The sequence below is a fragment of the Habropoda laboriosa genome, unplaced genomic scaffold (assembly GCF_001263275.1).
Source record: "Habropoda laboriosa isolate 0110345459 unplaced genomic scaffold, ASM126327v1 scaffold89, whole genome shotgun sequence".
Lineage (NCBI taxonomy): Eukaryota > Metazoa > Arthropoda > Insecta > Hymenoptera > Apidae > Habropoda > Habropoda laboriosa.
This window is the reverse complement of record NW_017100263.1, coordinates 1,393,235-1,414,409: the sequence shown is the minus strand read 5'-3', so window position 1 is coordinate 1,414,409 and position 21,175 is coordinate 1,393,235. Positions and strand designations below refer to the sequence as shown.

At 34.7% G+C, this 21,175-nt stretch overlaps 3 protein-coding genes across 6 annotated transcripts in view; 2 read left to right on the top strand and 1 right to left on the bottom strand.

The window, feature by feature from the left end:
- Window positions 1-9,145: 9,145 nt before the first annotated feature.
- On the top strand, window positions 9,146-18,861 carry LOC108573044 (matrix metalloproteinase-2-like). The gene is made up of 4 exons (XM_017935403.1): window positions 9,146-9,404; window positions 12,775-12,927; window positions 13,890-13,997; window positions 18,786-18,861. Exons 1-3 carry the CDS (start codon window positions 9,300-9,302, stop codon window positions 13,959-13,961), a joined length of 330 nt encoding a protein of 109 aa, XP_017790892.1. The 5' UTR covers window positions 9,146-9,299; the 3' UTR covers window positions 13,962-13,997; window positions 18,786-18,861.
- The window catches only part of LOC108573041 (thioredoxin reductase 1, mitochondrial), a 7,143-nt gene continuing 1,469 nt past the window's right edge, over window positions 15,502-21,175 (bottom strand). Inside the window, exons 1-8 of one of the 3 annotated variants that reach the window (XM_017935400.1) lie at window positions 19,262-19,389; window positions 18,208-18,431; window positions 18,003-18,133; window positions 17,692-17,921; window positions 16,823-17,037; window positions 16,563-16,745; window positions 16,011-16,369; window positions 15,502-15,932 (exon numbers count right to left, since the gene is read on the bottom strand). In XM_017935400.1, coding sequence (XP_017790889.1) covers window positions 15,803-15,932; window positions 16,011-16,369; window positions 16,563-16,745; window positions 16,823-17,037; window positions 17,692-17,921; window positions 18,003-18,133; window positions 18,208-18,431; window positions 19,262-19,274 — 1,485 coding nt within the window. In that variant the 5' untranslated portion in view covers window positions 19,275-19,389 and the 3' untranslated portion in view covers window positions 15,502-15,802. Of the gene's footprint in view, window positions 15,933-16,010; window positions 16,370-16,562; window positions 16,746-16,822; window positions 17,038-17,691; window positions 17,922-18,002; window positions 18,134-18,207; window positions 18,432-18,800; window positions 18,944-19,261; window positions 19,390-21,175 lie in introns of those variants that run through there. The other 2 variants (XM_017935399.1, XM_017935398.1) reach the window with 2 other exon arrangements.
- The window catches only part of LOC108573042 (C-factor), an 8,340-nt gene continuing 6,209 nt past the window's right edge, over window positions 19,045-21,175 (top strand). The window contains exons 1-2 of one of the 2 annotated variants that reach the window (XM_017935401.1): window positions 19,045-19,189; window positions 19,885-19,936. In XM_017935401.1, the coding sequence (XP_017790890.1) occupies window positions 19,064-19,189; window positions 19,885-19,936 (178 nt within the window). In that variant the 5' untranslated portion in view covers window positions 19,045-19,063. Of the gene's footprint in view, window positions 19,190-19,550; window positions 19,630-19,884; window positions 19,937-21,175 lie in introns of those variants that run through there. The other variant, XM_017935402.1, reaches the window with a different exon arrangement.

The window sequence follows — 21,175 nt, the reverse complement described above, 5'->3', positions numbered from 1 at the left end:
ACAGGCAAAGGAAGATTCACAAGCCCAATTAACACAACCAAGTTTTGTAACAATATCGTGTTTGGTATCATTTTAATCAGGAAAATCTCACCAATATTTTGATGAAATTTTTATTAAAGAAAAATTGAAAATAACAAACTTTTATAGTTTTATTAGTATTGTCTCACGGACATGCCGTCACCAAATGCGATAAGGAAATGCCGCGCTGTGTCACATTAGTCGCTTGCCTGGTTCAAGGGTGGTCCCCCCTCGTGGTGGAGATAGACCATGAACAGTTAACGTGTGATCCCAACGAAGTCTTATTATGCATATGTAAGTACATAGAATCTTTACTATATATATGATGTATGGAAAGCCACCGCATATATTTTATGTAATATTTAGTTCAGGATTTTTGATTTTCTGATTTTTTTCTTGACTTTTTTCCATAATTTTGGAACTCTTTATAGGGATTATTAATAACTGTAACACTTCTATTGATTTTCGTTACAATTCCCTTAGTTTCGATATCTTTGCCCCTTTAAAGCTTCTGCTTTTCTAATTTTTTCAGTGCTCATTGTCAAAGAAGATACGAAATCCATATTGTCTCAACAGCAATAATAATATTTGATAGTAATGGTTATAAGGCGTTTAATAAAATTGTGAAATTATTGCTGAACGGTGCTTCTTCACTGACTCACAATAAAACATTAACCGAGCTTGTTTAAACAAGTGAAACTGTTCATGTTCCTCCAACAAGAATTATTCGCAACAGTAAAAACAAATGAAAATAAATTTTGAAAAGAAAATCGTAATAAAAAATTTTGTTCTTTATGGCATAATTAATTACAGATATTTACATTGAAAATTGTTATTAAAAGAATTGACAGTAGTAGATACCTAAAACAATCGTTTTACATCTTACTACTTTATACGAACCCACTTAAAGAATACGACGTCATAGTCAGCAGTCAAAACAAATTCTTCTGTAAAATCTTCGTTAAAGGCTATTTCCTTTACCCTATCTGAAACGATTGCCGTCAGCTCCGCAGATGCTACAAACAAAATTTGTTATCGATAATTGCTGGTATTTATAAAATGACAAAAATATCGTGAATAATTCAATAAATATACAAGGTTTTCAGCAACTGTTAGTAGAAAATTTAAGGAGTGATTGTACAAGCCGGAATAAGACGAAAATCAAGAATAAAACAATTACAGTAATGTCTCTACAATTGACCACCACCAACCTAACAGGCTAATTGAAGAGTCAGGGACTACGTTTTTGAGCTTTTTTTTTTTGTCGCGGGGAAAATCTTCCAAAGACACCCCGCCAACCCGGGGGAAGGAGGCGGGGTAGTGTGGAATTCTTACCTGCTAAAACCCCGGCGGTGATCCACGATGGTCGCGCTGGGGAGAGCCGCGGGAACTTTGTATGACGTCCGCAGCTCTCCCCGCACCACGTTTTCGAGCCACGCACCCGCCTTTGTAGTTTGCCGAACGAAGACAAGGACAGCGAATAGAAGATAAGGATGAAACGAGAGTCGAGGCAACCAAGCAATTTAAACACCAACTTTTTTAATTTTACGTTTTTTTTATCCCGAAATTTTTCTTAACATATTGATGAGATTTTTCTGATGAAAATGACATCAAACGCGACATAATTTGAACAACATTTACTTATTAACACGTTCACTGTCACGCTAGATTTACAGGTTGCTCTCAGGCGACCACAAGAAAATTTTCATTATTTTAAGCATAAGATTATATTATACTTATTAGGCTTTATAATTTTTTTTTTTCAATTTAAAATAACGTCTAGTTAACTATGACGTACAAAATTTTTAGTTGGTCAATTGTACAATCGTGTGTGGCCTGTTTAGGTTCCTTGCTGGTGGAAAATAAGAGAGACATTACTGTATTACGATATTAAATTAATCACTCAATAAGTATTAATAAGTAAATGTTGTTCAAATTGTATCGTGTTTGATCTCATTTTCATCAGAAAAATCTCACCAACATGTTAAAAAAAATTTCAGATAAAGAAAAGTAAAATTAAAAAAGTTATATTATTCTATTATGAACTGTGGAGCCCATGAAATTTCGTAAAATAAACCGAGTGGTGTAGCGTTACACGCTTGACTGACTGCGAGCGAGATAACATAGGCGCAGCAATGACGCATACCTAGGCGTAGGACCATCTATGTGGTCAATTGTATTATAGAATCCAAACTAATGGCCCATTGTAGAGACAGTACTGTAAACGTATCCTTGTAGCCGAGCCAAACTCCTAACATCAGCTAGTATATACTCACCCTTTGTTCAATATTATTCGCCCAAAAAAAATACTCTTAGGCCCCGTAGGATGTATCCAATATGCTGCGGTGCTCTTCTACTATAAAATAGTAGTCGTTCAAATATTTCCTGCAATTCAGTCCTTTCAACTTCACAATTCTGGTGTTGATAATCTTCCGGTGGTTCTTCTGGAGGTTGTCCTTCAACGTAGTCCCCTTCATTTTTTCTTTCTGCTTCTTCACATTCACGAAGAAATTCTGCAGCTTGATCCTGTGTGAACACTTCTCCTGTGATGGTGCTGATCATGTCTTGCAAATCAGGTTGAAGATTTGTTGCAGTTTGTCCGTCACTTAAGAGCCCCAGAATTTTGTTCCATCCGCTTTTCATGTCACTTTCAGTAACTTCTGACCACGATTCTGATAACATGTCTATGCAATGTTTTAGTGTGTAGTCTTGGTAGAATTCACATACACCGTTCTCATAAGTTAAAACACACTGCAACAGTTTATGGCGGAAAGCTCTTTTAGTGTTTTCTATTATTCCTTGATCCATCGGCTGAATCAATGACGTTTTGGGCGGCAAATAAATTATTTCGAAGTCCTCATCCTCTGGCAGTGCTGGCGAAACCTTGTGTCCCTCATCTAATAATAAAATCACTTTCCCGGATATAAGTCTTTGTTTTTGAAATTCCCGCACAGATGGTTTGAAATGGTTTTCGAACCAGTCTAGAAATATTGTACTGTCCATCCACGCATTCACTTGTGATTTAAAAATTACAGGCAAGCTAATGGAATGTTTCAAAGCCATTGGGTTTGAGTATCTATATATTACTATGGGCTTAATTTTGTGTGTACCTATTGCGTTTGCACATAGTCCAATGGAAATTCTGTCCTTTCGAATTTTACCACCACTTATATTCTGTTCGTCACTCGCGAGTGTGTGTTTTGGAAGAGCCTTCCACACAAGTCCACTTTCAACCATATTATAAATGTTTTCTAAGTTTATATTTTCATTTTCTACAAGTTCTTTAAATTTATTCACAAATGTCTCCGCACTATTTTCGTCAGCACTAGCTTTTTCTCTGTGAATAGGCGTTAAACGTATGCCGTGGCGTTCTTTAAATTTTGTCAACCAGCCACGGCTCACTTTAAAACGCGAACACGATGCTAACTTATTTTTTAAATCAACGGCTTTCTGTAACATTAAGTTGTTTGTTATAGTATCACCAAGTGTCGTTCTTTCTAAAAACCACTCTAGCAACAGTCTGTCCAGTTCTTCATAAGTTGGTTCCATTATTCTTTGCCGTTTCAGATTACGTGTACCTCTGTCCATAAAGGTATTAATTTTCCCCATATTGTTTTTAATACGTTGAATTGTTCTTCCACTAATACCGTATTTTTTTCCAATTTTCTCATAGGACATCGATGTTTCTTGTAACTCTTTCAAAACTTTCGCGCGTTGTTCAATAGTTAATGTTATGTATTTTTTTTTCGACGCCATTATTTATTCTAATTAAATACTATATATAATAATCACTGAACTGTAACACTTAGTATGCACCGGCTTGGGTGTTCGTTGGAGCCCTCTAGCCCAAAACTGTTGTTAGCTCCACAGATTCGTGAAGCTCGGTTATTTGGGAAATAAAATTATTCTCAACAATTTTTGCCGAGTCTCTAGTGTCTTATGTTCAGAATAACGTCGTCTCGCGTGTCCCGATCCTTTTTATTTACGTTCGTCCGTCAAGAGGAGTGTCCTAACGAATATGGAAAAAAGGTGGGAAATTAGTCCTGTTCAATGGAAAGGACAGAAAAATTCGGAAATGTCTGAGTCCTGGCGTTCACACCCCGTAATGCCGTCAGTACTTCACGTGTGAGAAACTGTACATCAGGCTCGATTCTACAATTGGCCACCAGACGGCGTCTCGATTCTACAATTGGCCACCAGACGGCGTCTCGATTCTATACTTGGCCACCAAACGGTGGCTCGATTCTATAATATCATTGGCCACAATACCGTTTATCCAATTCTATAATTGGCCATCAAACGGTACCTCTCCCTCCACATTCGACGGACAATGTGTACAGATATTTAATGTATTTTTTTAGCAATTTGTTTTTGTAATTCATCCAAAGCGATATATTATGAAATTAAATTAACTCAATAAGTATTAACCCTAGAAATACTAAGGAGGGGGCTCCTCGAACCCACAACTTAAAAAATGTTAAATTTGAGTTATTTACTTTCTATAACAAATTCTCCAAAAATTATTTATTGTTTTGTACACCTTTCTTTACGTTTGATATTCAGAACTCCCCGTTGCTATATGTGTAAAACACTGTCTGTAAGAAATCGAAAACGTACTACGCGAGAGGTGGCAGCACTCATGCGAATAGGTCTGTCGCGCTCTTCTTATCTACAGGGTGTCTGTTTTATCTCAATACAGTGAAATATCTTTTAAGGAAGTGATGTTAGGAAAAAAATGTTTTAACAAAAGTTGTTTGGTATGGAGGAGGACGTTATGTCGTGTGAATATTTTTTTTTGTACCTGGTATGATGGGGGGAGATTTCAAAGTCAGTTTAATTTTTTTAAATAGAATGCTTAAATTCCTTAAGTTAACCATTAAACCTGCCTCCTCGCAGAAATCCATGAAAGCATATCAAAATCCGCTCTATGGGATTTCCGAGTGGAGAAGGTTAACGTCTCCTCCAGTCCATGAGCCTATCCTGATAAATAATTACTGTTGTATGCCAACGTAATGTTTAGGAGCTAGAAATTATTACATTTACTATACATACGTATTAGTCAGTCGTCCGGTCATTCCCTCCTAACACAATAAACATCAAAAATTCCTATCTTCGATAAACTATGACTTCATCCCTTACTCGTTACTTGTTACTCATCCTCAAATGACCCGATGACTGATCACTGAACCCAGGATAACACCCACTCTCCAAATTACCGAACCTATATCCTTCGTACCTTTTTCCTTGACCTTAGATCCTGTCGGACTGTCTTCGGACAACGAGTTTTACACATTAAAATATCTTACTGTACAACGCTACCAAGTTTTCGTCGAAAGTTCCGTAGAACACTTGTATCGAGACGTTGTTAAATAAAATAATTTAGCAAAACGAACATGTTCAGTGGAATACAACGTTACACAGCAAATGCAGACACCGTAATTGTCACACACGACACACACAGTACACACAAATCACGGGAAAACAATTACTGTTCACTGCAGTATTCACATGCACGCGCATACGCGACGTGAAAAATCAGAATTGCTTTAGAAATTGCTTTAGAAATTGCTCCTCTAATTTAGTGCCAAAAGTAGCAGAACACCCTGTATATCAAACAATGTAGGCTTTAAACAGAAACGATAGATAATTAACCACTAGGCTCATCCTTCCCGTAGGTCCACAACCAGAAATGAACCTTCTGGTGTATTTCGTTTCCTACAGTGACTATGTATTTAGCATTTGGACTGATTTTGGCCGCAGTCATCTCTTTTTCACCGTGTGGATTGAATAGAGTGGAAATTGGTACGCTGAAAAGTAGAATGTAACAATGTTTACAGTGTCTAATATAGCTTGCAATATATCGTACGTTTCTTTCATTTATTTAACATTCAATTTCGATAATTTCATCGAACGAGTATCGTTAGAGATTATTATTTGACGTTATCTGAAAATTTCTTTACCCATTTTCAGTGTCCCAAACAACAACTACAGAATCTTTATCAAAATCTGCCGACAGCAGCCATTTTCCATCGCTCGATGTCGATAATGTTCTCACTGCGTTTTGCTGCAAACCCGTATGTGTATTATGGATTATTTACAATAAGTAATAACGAAACGAGAAAAGAAAAAATATGTGCTTACATGACCTTGAAGATTTATGGACTCTTTGGTCTCGTAATTGTAGATTAGAACAGTGTGAGAACAAGCATAAGCGATGATCGAACGATTTTCGGTAGTTAAATTGATCACAGGCACCTCAGAATTTATTCCAAAAGACCATAACAATTTCTGAGTGTATTTGGAGAAATAGAATTGTTAAGCTTCATTTATACCTATAACTTGGATAATTTAGGCAATAAGATGTAAAATGTATACGCATTATCATTGAAGGTCAAGTTTCAATTTGCATTAAAGTAGCTTGGATGAGTTTAGATAGTTCAAAAGTTTTGTGCAATAGTTCTGTTGGATTATTTCTAACAACACCCTATGGAAATAATCAAGTGAGGACAAAAATGTCTCCGCGTTATTTTAAACAAAGGCACTAAGACCTCCACCGGATGTGCCTGGTGTCCGCCTTACACGCTGCGATACCATAAAGTAAACAGTTCCTAGGTATAAGCGGACCCCAACTTTCTTTTTGAGTGCCCAGTAACAGTCCTTTAGAACATTCAATACAGGGTGTCCTATTTGAAGTTTTGCACGCAATTCGTTATTCAGAAATAGATTTCGAACGAAACTTAATTTATTTCGATGGGGACATTGTGATAGTCAGAAATCTTATCTAGGTGGACGTGCCTCCAAGATTTCAAGGCGACCCTTGTTCTTTTAAATGGTGTTTAGTCGTAAAATAGAACAAACCTAAGGGAATCCTGTAGCCGGATTTAGGGCTTCACAAGTGGTTACGTCGCAGGTGTCGAATCCTCATCCCTTTGTCCCTCGACTCCCATACATACCGATCCTTTTCCCAGGTACAGTACCTGCGCGTTTTCCACTTTCCCACCGAATGTGTCCTATCTCCGGCAGATCCTCAAACTGATGCACTCTACCCATTTCTTTTGTTCCGACTCCTTAAGTTCATTACCGAACCATTGTCCCTGCAATTCTTCTCCCGTACCATCGAACCCTCAATCCTAACGAGTCCTGATCATTATCCTTACACATTCCTGGTCCCTACCTAACGAACGCATTCCTAAATTCCCCCACCCGCAACTCCCAAAAACCCCAATATAAAAGCAGCCTCGAAAAAGGACGAGACAGTCAGTATTGCATAACAAGGAAGTGTAGACCTTGCAGTTTATATCCGTAAAACCAACAGTGTAAAATAAAAGAAAAAACTTAATAAAGATAATTTCTAAAATCCACCGTCTAAAGCGAACCGACGACACAGGCAACTATTTTGTTCCCAACGGATAATAGTGTCCCTTTTCGCGTTGCCTGCGACACTCGGTCACTAGGACTCGAAGGGCCATAAATCCTGGAGTCTCCAAGGGACAAGTGAGCCCCGATATTTTCACGACCAGGCCCACTTTACGCGAGAAAGTCCAGACCTCCAGATTCCCAAACATTCCCAAACTGGGTGATTCTTCTTTTCCTACGTACTCTCTTCTGATCAAGCCACTTTCAGAAACAGTGGGCGGAGAGCCCGTTATTTGTCCGACCACAATGTGTTACGATCAATGCCTCCCTCGAAACAAAGTAAATTCTGTTTGAAATACTTTTTTAAGTAACGAATAATTCGAGAGATAATTGCGCGTAGAACTTCAAATGGGACACCCTGTATGATAACAGAAAATAATTTGCAAGTAACTAAATATATCGCTTACAAATGGACAAAGATTGGATTCGTGTTCTTTTTTACTAGATGCCGTTTTCTTGCTTTCTTCCCGACTTTGAGAATTCACCGATTCCTCCGAAGACGACGATGTCGAAGTATTTGACGCCATTTCAAATAACCTCTGTCGTTGAAACTTCACACATGCGATGTGAAATTAGTAAATAATTGCATGCGGGATGTTTCATCGTGCGTCTGTAAAAATTTAGTACTCCAATTGAAGGATTATTCTGAACGTGAAATAATATGTAATATTGTGTAATTTAGTATGTAATTGAGAGTTTTGAGATAACGGTACTTAATTCTGTTGAATTAGAAGAAGAAACGCCTTTTCATTCACTACACTGTACATATGCAGTGTTAACATGTACATATGCAACGTGGATATAAGTATACAGAACATTTTTAATAAACAAAAATTGCGTAATCTTTGTATCCCTTCCGCGGATAACAATTTGACAAAATCTTCACCTATTTCTCCCTTCGTTGAATGAAATTCATTTATTGGGTGTGGAAAAGAGTTCGCTGCTTTTATCGGCAAAATTCTATTGTTATGTTTAAAAAAATTGAAATAAGCTCAATCATTGAAATATTCATATATCATTGTAAAAATCAAATTATTCCAAAGGAACATCTTCCATTTTATAAATCGCACTTCCAGAACCCCACGTTGACTCTGATAATTCTGATAATTAATTTCTCACCTTTCTAAACAAATTACTTATTTTCCTAAATGCAACATTTCAGCTGCAATAATGTATTTCTTGCATATGCATACAAATGCCAAAAGTAAAAATCATTTTCCTTAATCTATTCGCCAAAGTCTCATTTCCTTCAATTGTCATTATACCAGGAACTGTAAATGTGATTTATAATTCAGAATGAGGACAAGAATATCAACATTTATTTCACAGTGACGCTTAAATATGATACAAAAACTGATATCTGAAAGAAAATTTAGAAACGTCGATATCCAGAATTATTTCATTACTTTTCGTGTTCGGTTGTGAATTCTCACAATTGGCCGAAACACACATTCACGCCCCTGGCACGAAGGGGACGATGTAACGTTCAAATGTTTTCAGGAGCAACTGTATGTATCAAGGAATAATGTATGTGTAAGGAACACTTTGTTTATTTCACGTAATAAAAAAGAAAGCATCACATGTTACGCTTATCCTCCACTTTAATGAACTTCCATATTGGTCGCAGCAAAGGTCAGATTGCGTTATCGACCTTTCTTATCAATCTGTGGAAGTCTCTTTGCCGTGCTGAACAGTCGTTGAACCAATGAAGTTAAGTGTTCTTCTTCAATAAAAGAAATTTATAACATGTGAAGGAATTGAACATTTGTGCAGTTTAAGGGAAAACGTTAGTTCAGTGCTGGACAGTGTTTTTAACAGAGTTATAAACATAAATAATTGTGGTGTCTCTTTAAATCGTCGCATTCATGGAGTTGTCATGTGTCATCTTTTGCATTCTTTTTATCGCGGGACAATGCGAATCAGCAGCGATTCAACCAAAAATTAACACCACTTCCCCGTCGTTGTCTGCGGTAGGTGAAACGAAAAGTCATTTTATTAGAAACAATGTTGCATATTTTGCATTCAGCTTCCTTTCATACTTTCCCTGCCGTTAATAATTATACTCGCGGTACGAGATGAATACTAACCACGAATTTCCGAACGGCATATCTGTATGTAACGGTCCGCTTGCCGTGCCGTTCGGAAATTCGTGGTTTATAGCATGTTCTTAGGCTATTGAGCGCGAGGGATAGAAATTACTAAAAATCTAGCAAAGCAATTCTAGTGAGCCGCGGAGGAGGTAATGAGCAATAAACGAAAATCCTGAACTCAAAAATAACCGTTCCCGGTCGATCGTGCCATAAACCGTTTCTACAGAAAACCTAACAGGTGATATGGAAAATCCTCAACTCAAAAATAACCGTTCCCGGTCGATCGTGCCATAAACCGTTTCTACAGAAAACTTAACAGGTGATATGGATTTAATGTCTGAGGTGCTCCGAAAGCCCTTTTCAGGGCGGTAAACACTCGTACGAGCAAAATTTTAGGCGCGAGCAGTACGGAAGTGGGTAACGCTGTAGTAGTGTACCTCAAAGTGGAGAAATATTAATAGTAGTAACCAACGATAGTTACCGATAGCTTGATACCCAATTATCGATAATTATCCATTATTTCCGGTAGATCAAATTCTATAAAAAGCTTGTTATTCGAAGAGATCTTTGCAGTTAATTATTAAAAATACTAATATTTGATTATGGTTTTATGCGTTTTCAAAGAAATTTTAAAGAATGATGAGAATCATAATTTTTTTTAAATTTGGCTCGGCAAATAAATTTTATTTCTTGTATATTTACAAGAAACTTATAAATTCGAAATATATACATTATATAGTTTAAGAAAGGAGCCACTGATTTTTATTAAAACAAATAAGCATATTGAAATTTGTTTACTTTAATTTTTAATCCTTTCACTGGCGCCTATAGGCGTTTGGTTCTTAGCACTGAATTTTTCTTCTTTGCACACTTCCGCTTGAATTTAATAAAACAAATTTTAAAACGATGCGACTGAAACAAAAGATTTTGCGGCTGCGATTGGTATCTGCCGTAGCGAAAGGGTTAAACTTCTATCCAATATTATGTAATACTTTGCAATCCTTATTATCTAAAATATAAGTTCAGATTGATAAACTATACCTACACAATCGCCAAACAGAAATATCGAAACTATCGATAGTCGTAAAAAAAGGCACCGATTGTTTTCCACAGCGGAAACTGTCGATAATAATCGATATGTCATCGATATTTCTTATGATTGCCTTACCCTATCGCAATTGGCTGATTAACAGCAAGAACGTAACAAGTTTTACATCTCCCACTTCCTGACCCTAACTCCTCACGGAATCTTCAGCTTTAGTTAGTCGACCTGTATACCTGGCTAATTTAGTCTGCTCATAGATACAAGTATTCACCGCCAAAATATTTTGCAATTAGCTTAAACATTTGTCAATAAAGACATTATTTAATAAAGTCTAATATCTTTGAAGGTATTCTATTCTTTAATTGTTATAAATGTTAATGCGTTTGGTTGGTGTTACTGTAGCGACCAGCTACAGCGGAAAACATTTGGCGAGCAGACTACCAGCACGGTTTATGACGTGCGCGCTTGAAAGGCTATTTTTGAGGAAACCGTTTTTAGCTTATTTAATTTCTAAAAATTCGACAATGCATGTCCGCGTAGAAACTTTCTCCGACGGCCTCAATAGCAAATTGCCGCATCATAAACCAAGGGTTTCCGAAAGGTCAGCCGTACGAGGCCCAGAGGCCCGAACCGGCAGGTCACGAGTACTTGACCTGGAGGAAACTCAGCTGCCCGCCAAGTGACGTCAGGGGAAAAACCTCCCCCGCCAAGTCGCACTGCGATTCCTGAAAAAGCGCGCCAGGGGCGCAAGGGACACGCAGCGACTTGGAGAGAAATTACCTGATTGGTTAACACCGATGCGACGGGTTAACCAATCAGGTACGATTAACAGATAGCTAAAAGTTAGTAAGACGAAGCGAGGCGGGAGGAGGCCAGTCAGGCACGGACCTCCAACGCCGACAGTCCATTTCAATAAAGATCGTGCTAATACCGTGAGGGTACTTAGCGCAACCCTACTCACGTCTCGTTATTTATAATAATAACCATATTCCTTCATTACTATTTTTGAATTATTATTTGGTATTGCTGTCTGTTACATATTAAAATATCTATAATTTTCATAAAAAGTATAGTCGGGGCCACGATATAGCGAGGTCGTAAAATCGGTTAGGCGTCAAAGTAAACATGTTTTAGCTGCCGGGACCCCGAAATTGACAGAAATACGAGCAGATAAGTACTTGAAACCATGGTCAGGACCGTACAAAGAATTCTTGTATCCAGCGAAAGTCAAACTGATTCTAATATATTTACTGAAAATTGAGTTCAGCTAGGACAATTTAGGATTTTTTTCTTCTGGGAAAAGCCGCTTTTGGAAGTACGGTTACAAGTAAAGGTCTTATTAAGGTCTTTAACATCTTCATTTACCTGCTCGTGTTATATGCAGATAGAAAATGCAAAAGGATTGTGTAGCTTAATATTAACATATTTTCCATTTGTAAATGAAATACCATTTTCTACTTGAAGTACCAAATCATATGCTACCATTCGTTTATTGTTGGAACCCTCAAACAGACTGCAACACACGGCCTTGAGTGCCGCAACATCAATCGATGCCGATTCTTGAGAGTTTCATTTACGACCTCGCTATATCGTGGCCCCAACTATACTTGAAATTTTGCCAAAATTATAAAAATTCCTTCAGTTTTTTAAGAAATACTAAGTTTTCGATTGTTGCCGCAAGAGATTTCTGAAAGATCAGAAAATAGTCAGGGATATAAGTATGCATTTTGCAGAATACTTAACATTAACGTACAGAGTCTTCTTGCACGAACGAGCAAGAATTTGCCAATTAATTCGTAGAACGATGCTGATCAAAAATTGTCGTGCAAATGTACTCGTGACAATAGTAAGAGTTTCATCGCAGTTTTATCACGTAAATAAATTTTTAAAAAGTTGAAAAATCTTGAATTCAAAAATGAACTTAAAAATTCTTTCGAACAAATGAACCTATGGAAACCTTCGTCCTGTGAACAATTCTTCTTTCTATTTTACTCAAGAAGCTTTTAATTTTGAAAATAATTTTTTACAAGCATTATTACATTTATCAAAGTTTGCTATAAATTGACACGCGATTCATTTAGAATTTAAGGTAAAAAGTGTTCGTGTAATTTGTAAGCATTCTGAGTATGCACCCACTTTTTTCTTTGATATTTGCTTTTAAGAATTTATATTATAATGCGCAAAACTTTGCGGATAATTTTACAGATGAATTTTATGGAGAAGTATGGATACCTGGAGGGTGGTCACACCGATTCAGCCGCATTGTACACGGAAAACGCTATAACAGAGGCCGTGAAAACTTTGCAAAAATTTGGCAATATTGTAATTACTGGACAACTGGATAATGCGACACTTGAGGTATACTTGAAGTTTGTATCTGAAATCCGCTTACAACGTTTCACGCGAAATAGAAAACTAAATAACACAATAGTACCGATAATCTATCCTTTTTCTATAAAAACTTTGATTGCTGAAGAAATTTCTAACTTCTTCTAAATATAATAGAATTATAAATTTTGAACAATATCCAAATTTTTTTAAACTTTCTATTCGTACAGAAAATAAATTACCTTGTTGACAGGGTTTGTCTTTAGAATTGCGCAATATTTAATATTAACATTCACGAACTTCAGTTTGATTGTTAAATAATTGCAACCTATTTATCGATATAATCAATTACACTGCCTTTCATAAGTACATATTAGGGCACCTATTATGTTCATAGAGAAAATATCGCGAGTATGATTTAAATTACACTTTTTTGACAAAGTTGATATCATATACCAGTAAAGATATACGGGGAATTTATTTACGCTATTAGTTTCTTTTCTCGCAAGTGGTAGATTTGTGAAAAAAATAGAAAGGGACAAAGTTTCATAATTTTTTATAGACAATACGTTAACTCGAACAGATTTTTCAAATTTGTAATGGTTTTCGCGATACTACAAATTTTATCCAAATTGATCTATCTTTTTATACCATATGAAAGTGGTTGCCAAGATAATTTCAACGACCTTCAACGAAACTTATTTTCAAACTCGATTTCGTGACAGAGTTTGGTGTGGCATAATCAAGTGACACACTATTCGGATCTTATTTTTATGACGGCACCTTAAATGGAAATAGATTAACTTTTAGAAGTTTGCTCGTATGTACTCGTTGTACTGTGAAATTCCAGATTAATTCATTTTGTTCAGGACGTTAATAATTTTGTAATGACTTTTCAGTTTTGTTTCGAATTCAACAAGTGTCCTAATACTTATGAACGGGAGTGTAAGTAATGAGTTTAACATTCTTATTTAAACATGCTTATGTTGCAGTTAATGGCGTCTCCACGATGCGGTGTTCCGGATATTTTAAAAAAAGAGGAGCATGAACAACCCAGGAAATAAAATAGGAATGCTAGGAAGAAGAAACATTACTTATTTGTATGTATTTTAAAATACCTCGTATTAACCCATTCGCGACTAGCGCCGGTTATATCCGGCATCCGCTAAATGCTTCACACTGTCTAGCGCCGGTTATATCCGGCTAATTGTAAGCGCGTCGCCTCAACAACTCAAAGTGAAGATTTATTACTGGATTTATTTTAAAATACAGAGCAAGGCCTCAACAACATTCCCTTTATCCAATACATCCTCAAGTCCTCTGCTGTTCCAACGAAATCCTCGAAGATTTTACACGGACACACTGGGAGCTCGAAAAACGCGAGACACATGGTGTGCAATAATGGCACGACGACCAGTCCGTTAGTGGTGTACTGATGCCTAGTTCCGCCGTCGCGAAAGGGTTAAAAAGCAATTCAGTTCAGCCTTAGTAACCGTACCATTAAGACGTGTGTTTATATACAAGAATGCACATTATTAATTTAAGGGAAGGTGGGGCAAAATGGGATCGCTAAAAAAAAATTGCCCTGGGATACTATATTTATTGATGTTGTATCTACAATGTCTACAATATCTACCGATCCAAGGGTGTAGATTCACCCCCTGAAGCCGTGACCATTAATTTTTTTACACCCTGTACAATACAATTTATATAGTCTAAAGTATACGAAATTATAGCTAATTTTTAGCTTTATCACAATATTCTGCTGCTCTGATAATATGTATGTATTAACTAACATTTATAAGTTTTCAGTGTGCACTTTATATGAATGAATATTAAAAATTTTCCTTTTTGCTTTTCAATATTTTCAAACAGAAAATTGTTATATTTTACTCTAGTTACAAAACAGTCACAAGTAAAATTTTTATAATAATAATTGAATACGATTTTGTGTTCTAATTACTTAGTTAAGTATATATATGTATACACTTATATGTAGATTTATTTAACCAAACGTTTTATTAAAAAACATATTGGTTTTCAGTGATACACACATATTGAAAATCCGTAAATATTCCATTCTATATTTTAAAGTACACATTATATTAGTAATTATTTGTTTTACTATCGCTCATGTAGAAGATAAGGTATATTTTTAACAATGAATCATACACCTATTGAATAATTATAGGTCATATGTATGTATATTCTTTTTCAAGAAAACATTATTCTAAAGTTTCAAAAACATACTTATATTTAGAAACTGAAAATTGCTATTCGGTGTAAAATACGGTGTTTAAATACAAAATATCAAGATATCATCGAAAGTGTTAACCGTTCGGTATCGAACAAAAAAATGATCACATCGGAAACTCTTTTTCTCGAAAAAGATGGCATATTAAGATTCGGACAATAACCTATTCGAGCAGATTTGTTCTCAATAATTTGAAACAAATACGCCTAAAGGTTGCTGCAATTTGCGTAATCGAGACTTACAACCTCGCAAAATTCGAAGGTGAATTGTAACAGATAGAAGGAAGACTAATAATGCATATTTCTAGTTTCATTTATTTTTCTTCAAGTGTATACAGATATTGATGCTTGGAAAAAGTATATTTATAAAAAGGACTTATAAATACAACATACGTAAGATTCACATTAATTAACCGCATTCTAAAGGAAGTAAATCTCTTGCACGATGCGATACATCGAACACTGCTCTACAATTTCTTGTCGAAAATACTGCAATATCTTAAAAATTGTCCTACTTGTCTTTAGTAAACAATTTTTCCCGTTTATAGGAGTTCCGCACGGAAAATAAATTCCAGTGTGAATAATCAATACGATCATACTTAAAAATATTCACAAATATCAGCAATACAACAAGCCTTATATTGTGCATACTTTAACTGCAACAACTCTGTGGTTTAGGATCAAGTCCAGAACGTTTAGTTATAGATACACGTGTAAATTCCTCTGCCACTGTGGGGTGAATACCTACTGTTTCTTTCAATTTTGGGAATGTTAAATTGCACCTAGGAAAATAAGAAAATGATATAATAAATAATAACAATGAAAAATAATATTATTTTTAGAATTAAACAATTACGTACTTAAGAGCAGCAGCAAAACCTTGAATAATTTCACCGGCATGAGGACCAATGAAATGCATACCAAGCACTTTTTGATCGCCACCTCGAAGAGCAATAACTTTTAAATAACATTGGGAAACATCTTTTTGTGGTATGAAGAATTCCGTTGGTTTATAATATGCATGATAAACTTCTATATTAGCCTCCCCATGAATGGCGATTGCTGCCTCTTCGCCTAGACCAACACATCCATATTCTAGAGGGCTAAATACTGTAGTTGCTACGTTCGCATAATCCATTTGTTCCGTCGAATTTCCGAATAACCTTCTCGCTAATAATCTACCAGCATGTATAGCAACAGGTGTTAACTCTGGTTTTTTCTAAAATTGAACAATGAGAGTTATACATATATGCTTAGTTATGCTATTTCGTAATATTTTTCTTAGAATTAAAAGCAAGCAGACATATTTAATAACAATAAACCACAACAAAAGGTTATGCACAAATATCAATAAATTAAAGAAAAACCTTCCTTTGAGGAATTAAAATAAGAAAATTAAAAATAAAACTCACATGAAGCACATCACCAACTGCATATACATTTGGAATATTTGTCTGTTCATTTACTGCGTCTATTTTTGCAGTTTTAGAAACGAGCTCAAGGCCAATATTTTCAGGTTTCAGTTCTTCTGTAACTGGTTTGCGACCAATAGCAAAAAGAACAGTATCATAAGTATCTTGATGTGTTTTTCCATCCTAAAAAAAAGCAATGTTTATTGTTAAGCAAACAAAACGTAAATTGCGTTCACTTATTAAAACCTTTGAAAACGTACTTCATCAACCCAATGTACAAGAAGTTGACCATTGCTTTGCTTCTCAATTTTTGATGCCTTAGCAAGGTAAATAAAGCGAACACCACGGTTTTCCATTTCTTGCGCAATAGTAGTTGCCATTTGTCGGTCAAATCCTCGTAAAACAACTGAACGTACCATTACAGTTGTATCGTAACCTAAACCATTCAAAAAACCAGCACACTCCAAACCAATATCTATTTACTTATTAAAGAATATTAAATAGCACATAAAATATTTGAATACAGGTTTATCAATCTTAAGGACATATAGTAACCACACCAAAGCAATATGGTATGAATACTGTGTAATAAGTTCTGTGAAACTTCATAGGTATGCAAAATGCATCCGAAATCATGGTATAATCGAAAAGCAAGTAATTCCTCCTGCAAGAATAAAATGAAAATTAAGATGAAATTTTTTATGTTAGACTTCGTTTTAGAAAAAAACAATTTTAAGGAGATATTACATGCATGCATATATTTTTAACCATTATTAATGCCTACAAATACTAATATAGATAAATATAATCAGTAATGAAGTAGCAAGTATATACTGATTATACTGTTGCCAATACACCATCACTTAATGGAATTAAAATATCGAACATTTTATGTACAAATCTGTGAAAGAATCTTTGTAATTTTTGTTTTTAAAATTTAGTAAAAGATTTTATAAAAATTAAATATTGTTTTTGAATATTGTTACAAACAAGTGAATACAGTTCAAGTATTTTTCTGATCTCTATCTATAAAGCTAGAGAATATTATGTGGTATCATAGAAAATTACATATATAGTAATACAATATCTTAAAATATTATTACTAATAATTTTTGTGAAAAAAGGATACATCCAGCACCAATAATGAGTGTTTTTCCTGGAGCTTTCTCCAAGCTAAAGATATCATCACTGCTTATACCATATTCTAAAGCACCAGGAATATCAGGATATCTTGGTCTGCCACCTACAGCAATCAAAATATTCTGAGCTGTGAACACTTTTTCTTGTCCATTTTTCATTATTCCACATACTGTATGATTGTCTTTAAAATAGCCAAGTGCATTGATATATTCAACTTCTCTGCAATAAAAATAAAAAACGTCAAAAATAAAAACTAACAATCAAAACATGAAGTTGTATGTAAAAATAAATGATACTAACTTTGTTCTAAGTTCAACACGTGTGACCCAATTCACAGACTTTACATGATTTTGTACTGCATTCTTTAATGCTTCCCAATCAATTTTGATAGTTGGTGGATCTGGTACTTTCCAACCGTAAGCTGACGCTTCCTAAAAACATTATATTTTATTGTACAAGGTGTTTTTAATCTTTAAGAACAAATGATCTACAAGTAAAAACATACCTCAATAGCTTCTCCTAATAATGCAGCTTGGTGCATCAATTTCTTTGGTATACAACCAACATTTACACAAGTACCACCTAAACCCCAAGTAGTACCTTGTGGAGATGGTGTCACAAAATCAAGAACTGCAACCTTTGCACCTAGAGTTACAGCTTCTTTGGCTGCTGCCAAACCACCTGATCCACCACCAATGACAAGCAGATCATACGTGAATTTTTGATCAGCTGTAAAAAACATACATGCAATGATAAATAAATTTCTTTAAATGTAAACATTCGAACAATACAAAAGTAACGACCATGTGAATGAGGTTATGTAATATTTTTGTTACCATAGAGTCAAAAATATACTTTATGGAGACAACCCCACAAACGAGCATGTCTTATGGATCGTACGTCAATCAGTTTTACAAAAAAAAAAAAAAGAAAAAAAAGAAAAAAAAGAAAAACGGCAGAATTTGATGAATGTAATTCTCGCACATTTAACCTCACTGTTGTAACGACCGGTTGTCAAATGCGTGAAACATAAATTTTATGTATGTCAGCAATTTAAATTGTGTTTGTATTTAAATGTTATAGAATTTTGGAACTCACAACACATGCAAGCCATCGCGATTCCGCCATAAGGGAACGCATTACATTTGGACCATGGGGACTTGAGCAATTTGGCATGAGCAAAGCGGAATGAGATAAACCTCCCAAGCAACATTAACGTCGCCATGACTATTACCGGCCGATCACGGCCACGTGACGTCACCCCGATGACACTCGTGTTTTACAGTATACGATAAGATTGTTTAAGAACTACACGCGTTACCGCACAACTAAAATTCCCAAAAAAGAAATTGTGAGCAAAAATGAAATCGATTTTGATTACTGGTTGCAACCGCGGACTTGGTCTAGGTCTAGTGAAACACCTGGTGAAACTGTCGCAAGCGCCTGAGAATATCTTTGCAACATGCCGAGACACTAATAAAGCAGGGGTAAGATCGGTCACAAAATAAACGAGAAAAGACATTACGCAATACCGGATTTATCTTACAAGATTGACTTACCAATTGGTGCCATTGTTATTTTGCACTTTTTTAAAATTCGCGTTGCAAAGGAATGTAACGAGTAATGAATTTTCTCTTCAGGGAATGTTAACTGTCTTATATACCGCTCGATCGATTTCTTACGTCCAAAAGACAAGAACGGACTGACGCCTACTTGGTCGTTTACCGCCATCTATTATGTGCTTGCTACAAGTGCATTTTTGATCACGCAATACGCATGCTCGATTGAACAAGAAATTATTGACGTGCAAGTCACTGTTGGTTTCGTTATAAAACGTAATTTAGAAACCGGTTATTTTAGATTATTTTGATCTATATTCTAGAAGATCCAAATAATCGATCTCATGAAAATTCTGTCAACTTGCAAGGTTTTCCTTTTGTAGTTACTACATCTTTCAAATTACTTGTATAGATATTTCATATTTTACCATCCATAGTTGAACAATTTTTTCCATCAAGGTGCATAGTCACCTGATATTATTCTCGAATAATCCATAAATTCATTCACTTAATTGCGAATTCTAAAAGCTGGAGGACATTTCAGCTATGCATTAATTGACAATTATTATAACAGAGCATTTCTATTAACGATTTTATTATTTGAAAACTATATTTTCTTTCAGGAATTGACTGCTTTAGCTGACAAATCGAAAAATATTCATATTATAGAAATAGGTATGTAATGATATTATATTACTATCTTTATCACAGAGTATAATCCAATCAATTTGAATGTTGATAACTTAAAACAGAATTTTACTATAAATGGAAAAGTTTGTGAAATTTTTCTAAACTAATGTAAAGACCAATTTAGTAATAATTACTAAACGTACATATTATTTCATTGCAAAGTTCTTGGTAAGAACTTATGGTAAACTTATGGTAAAGTTCTTGAATGCTATTATGGTTAATTAATAAAGTTATAAATTTAACACGTAAAAATTTATGCTTAAAAAACAACTATTTAACGAAATATAATAAAACTAAGATTTAACATGAAGTTGATCTTTTTACATTTTTTAATTCATGCCCAAACCTAATGTCATTTTCATTTATAGATAGGTAGATAAGTTACTGAATTATTTCGAACGCTTGTTAATAATAAACATAAATCCTTGAATTTTATTTTCTAAATTTTACGTTAGAATTTACTATTAAAATTGTGAAACTTTTTATGAATATTTTATTCGGTGACTAATTTTCAATATACCTTAATTTTTATCATTAAAACATGTTTTACATTGTATAACATTACCAATTTCATATATAATGTCGCGTTTTCTTTTAATCGTTCTCTGACTATGAGGAAAAAAGTGTAGAAAAATTAATCGACCGAGTTAGATCATTAGTTTGATATTATAACATGTGTTCAACTATTTCGTCAAAGTATTTCTCAATAGCAAAGTACAAGATCTTCTGCTCGTACATTTGCATAATAAAAAGCTAGGGGATCGATATAAGCAAATAATCAGCATTTTGTTTTTTATTTTTTGAACTTTAATTTTTATTGTTTTAATTCTTAAGATGTGTACAGTATTTCGTTCAATATTTCGAAAACAATTTAAACGAATCGTTGTTAAAATCAGATTTCATAGAAATTAATTATTTTTTAAGGTACAATCATTAAATAGTTTCTTAGTTACATTTCAAAATATTATATAGTTTAATTATTTTTCTCAATGAAAAGCTTGTAAATGAAAACTGTTCGTCTTATCGCTCTTGTTAGAAAAATACGTTTTTAACACTATCGCTCGAGTAGCATAATCTATAATGTATGCTATAAATTTTTCTATAGATCTACTTGTGAAATGATGTATTTATAGAAACTACATTGTAGTAACGAAATGTACGTGGAAACTCTTTTACTTTTAATTTAATGTCACTCAAAATATCAGTACCATATTTACTAACTTT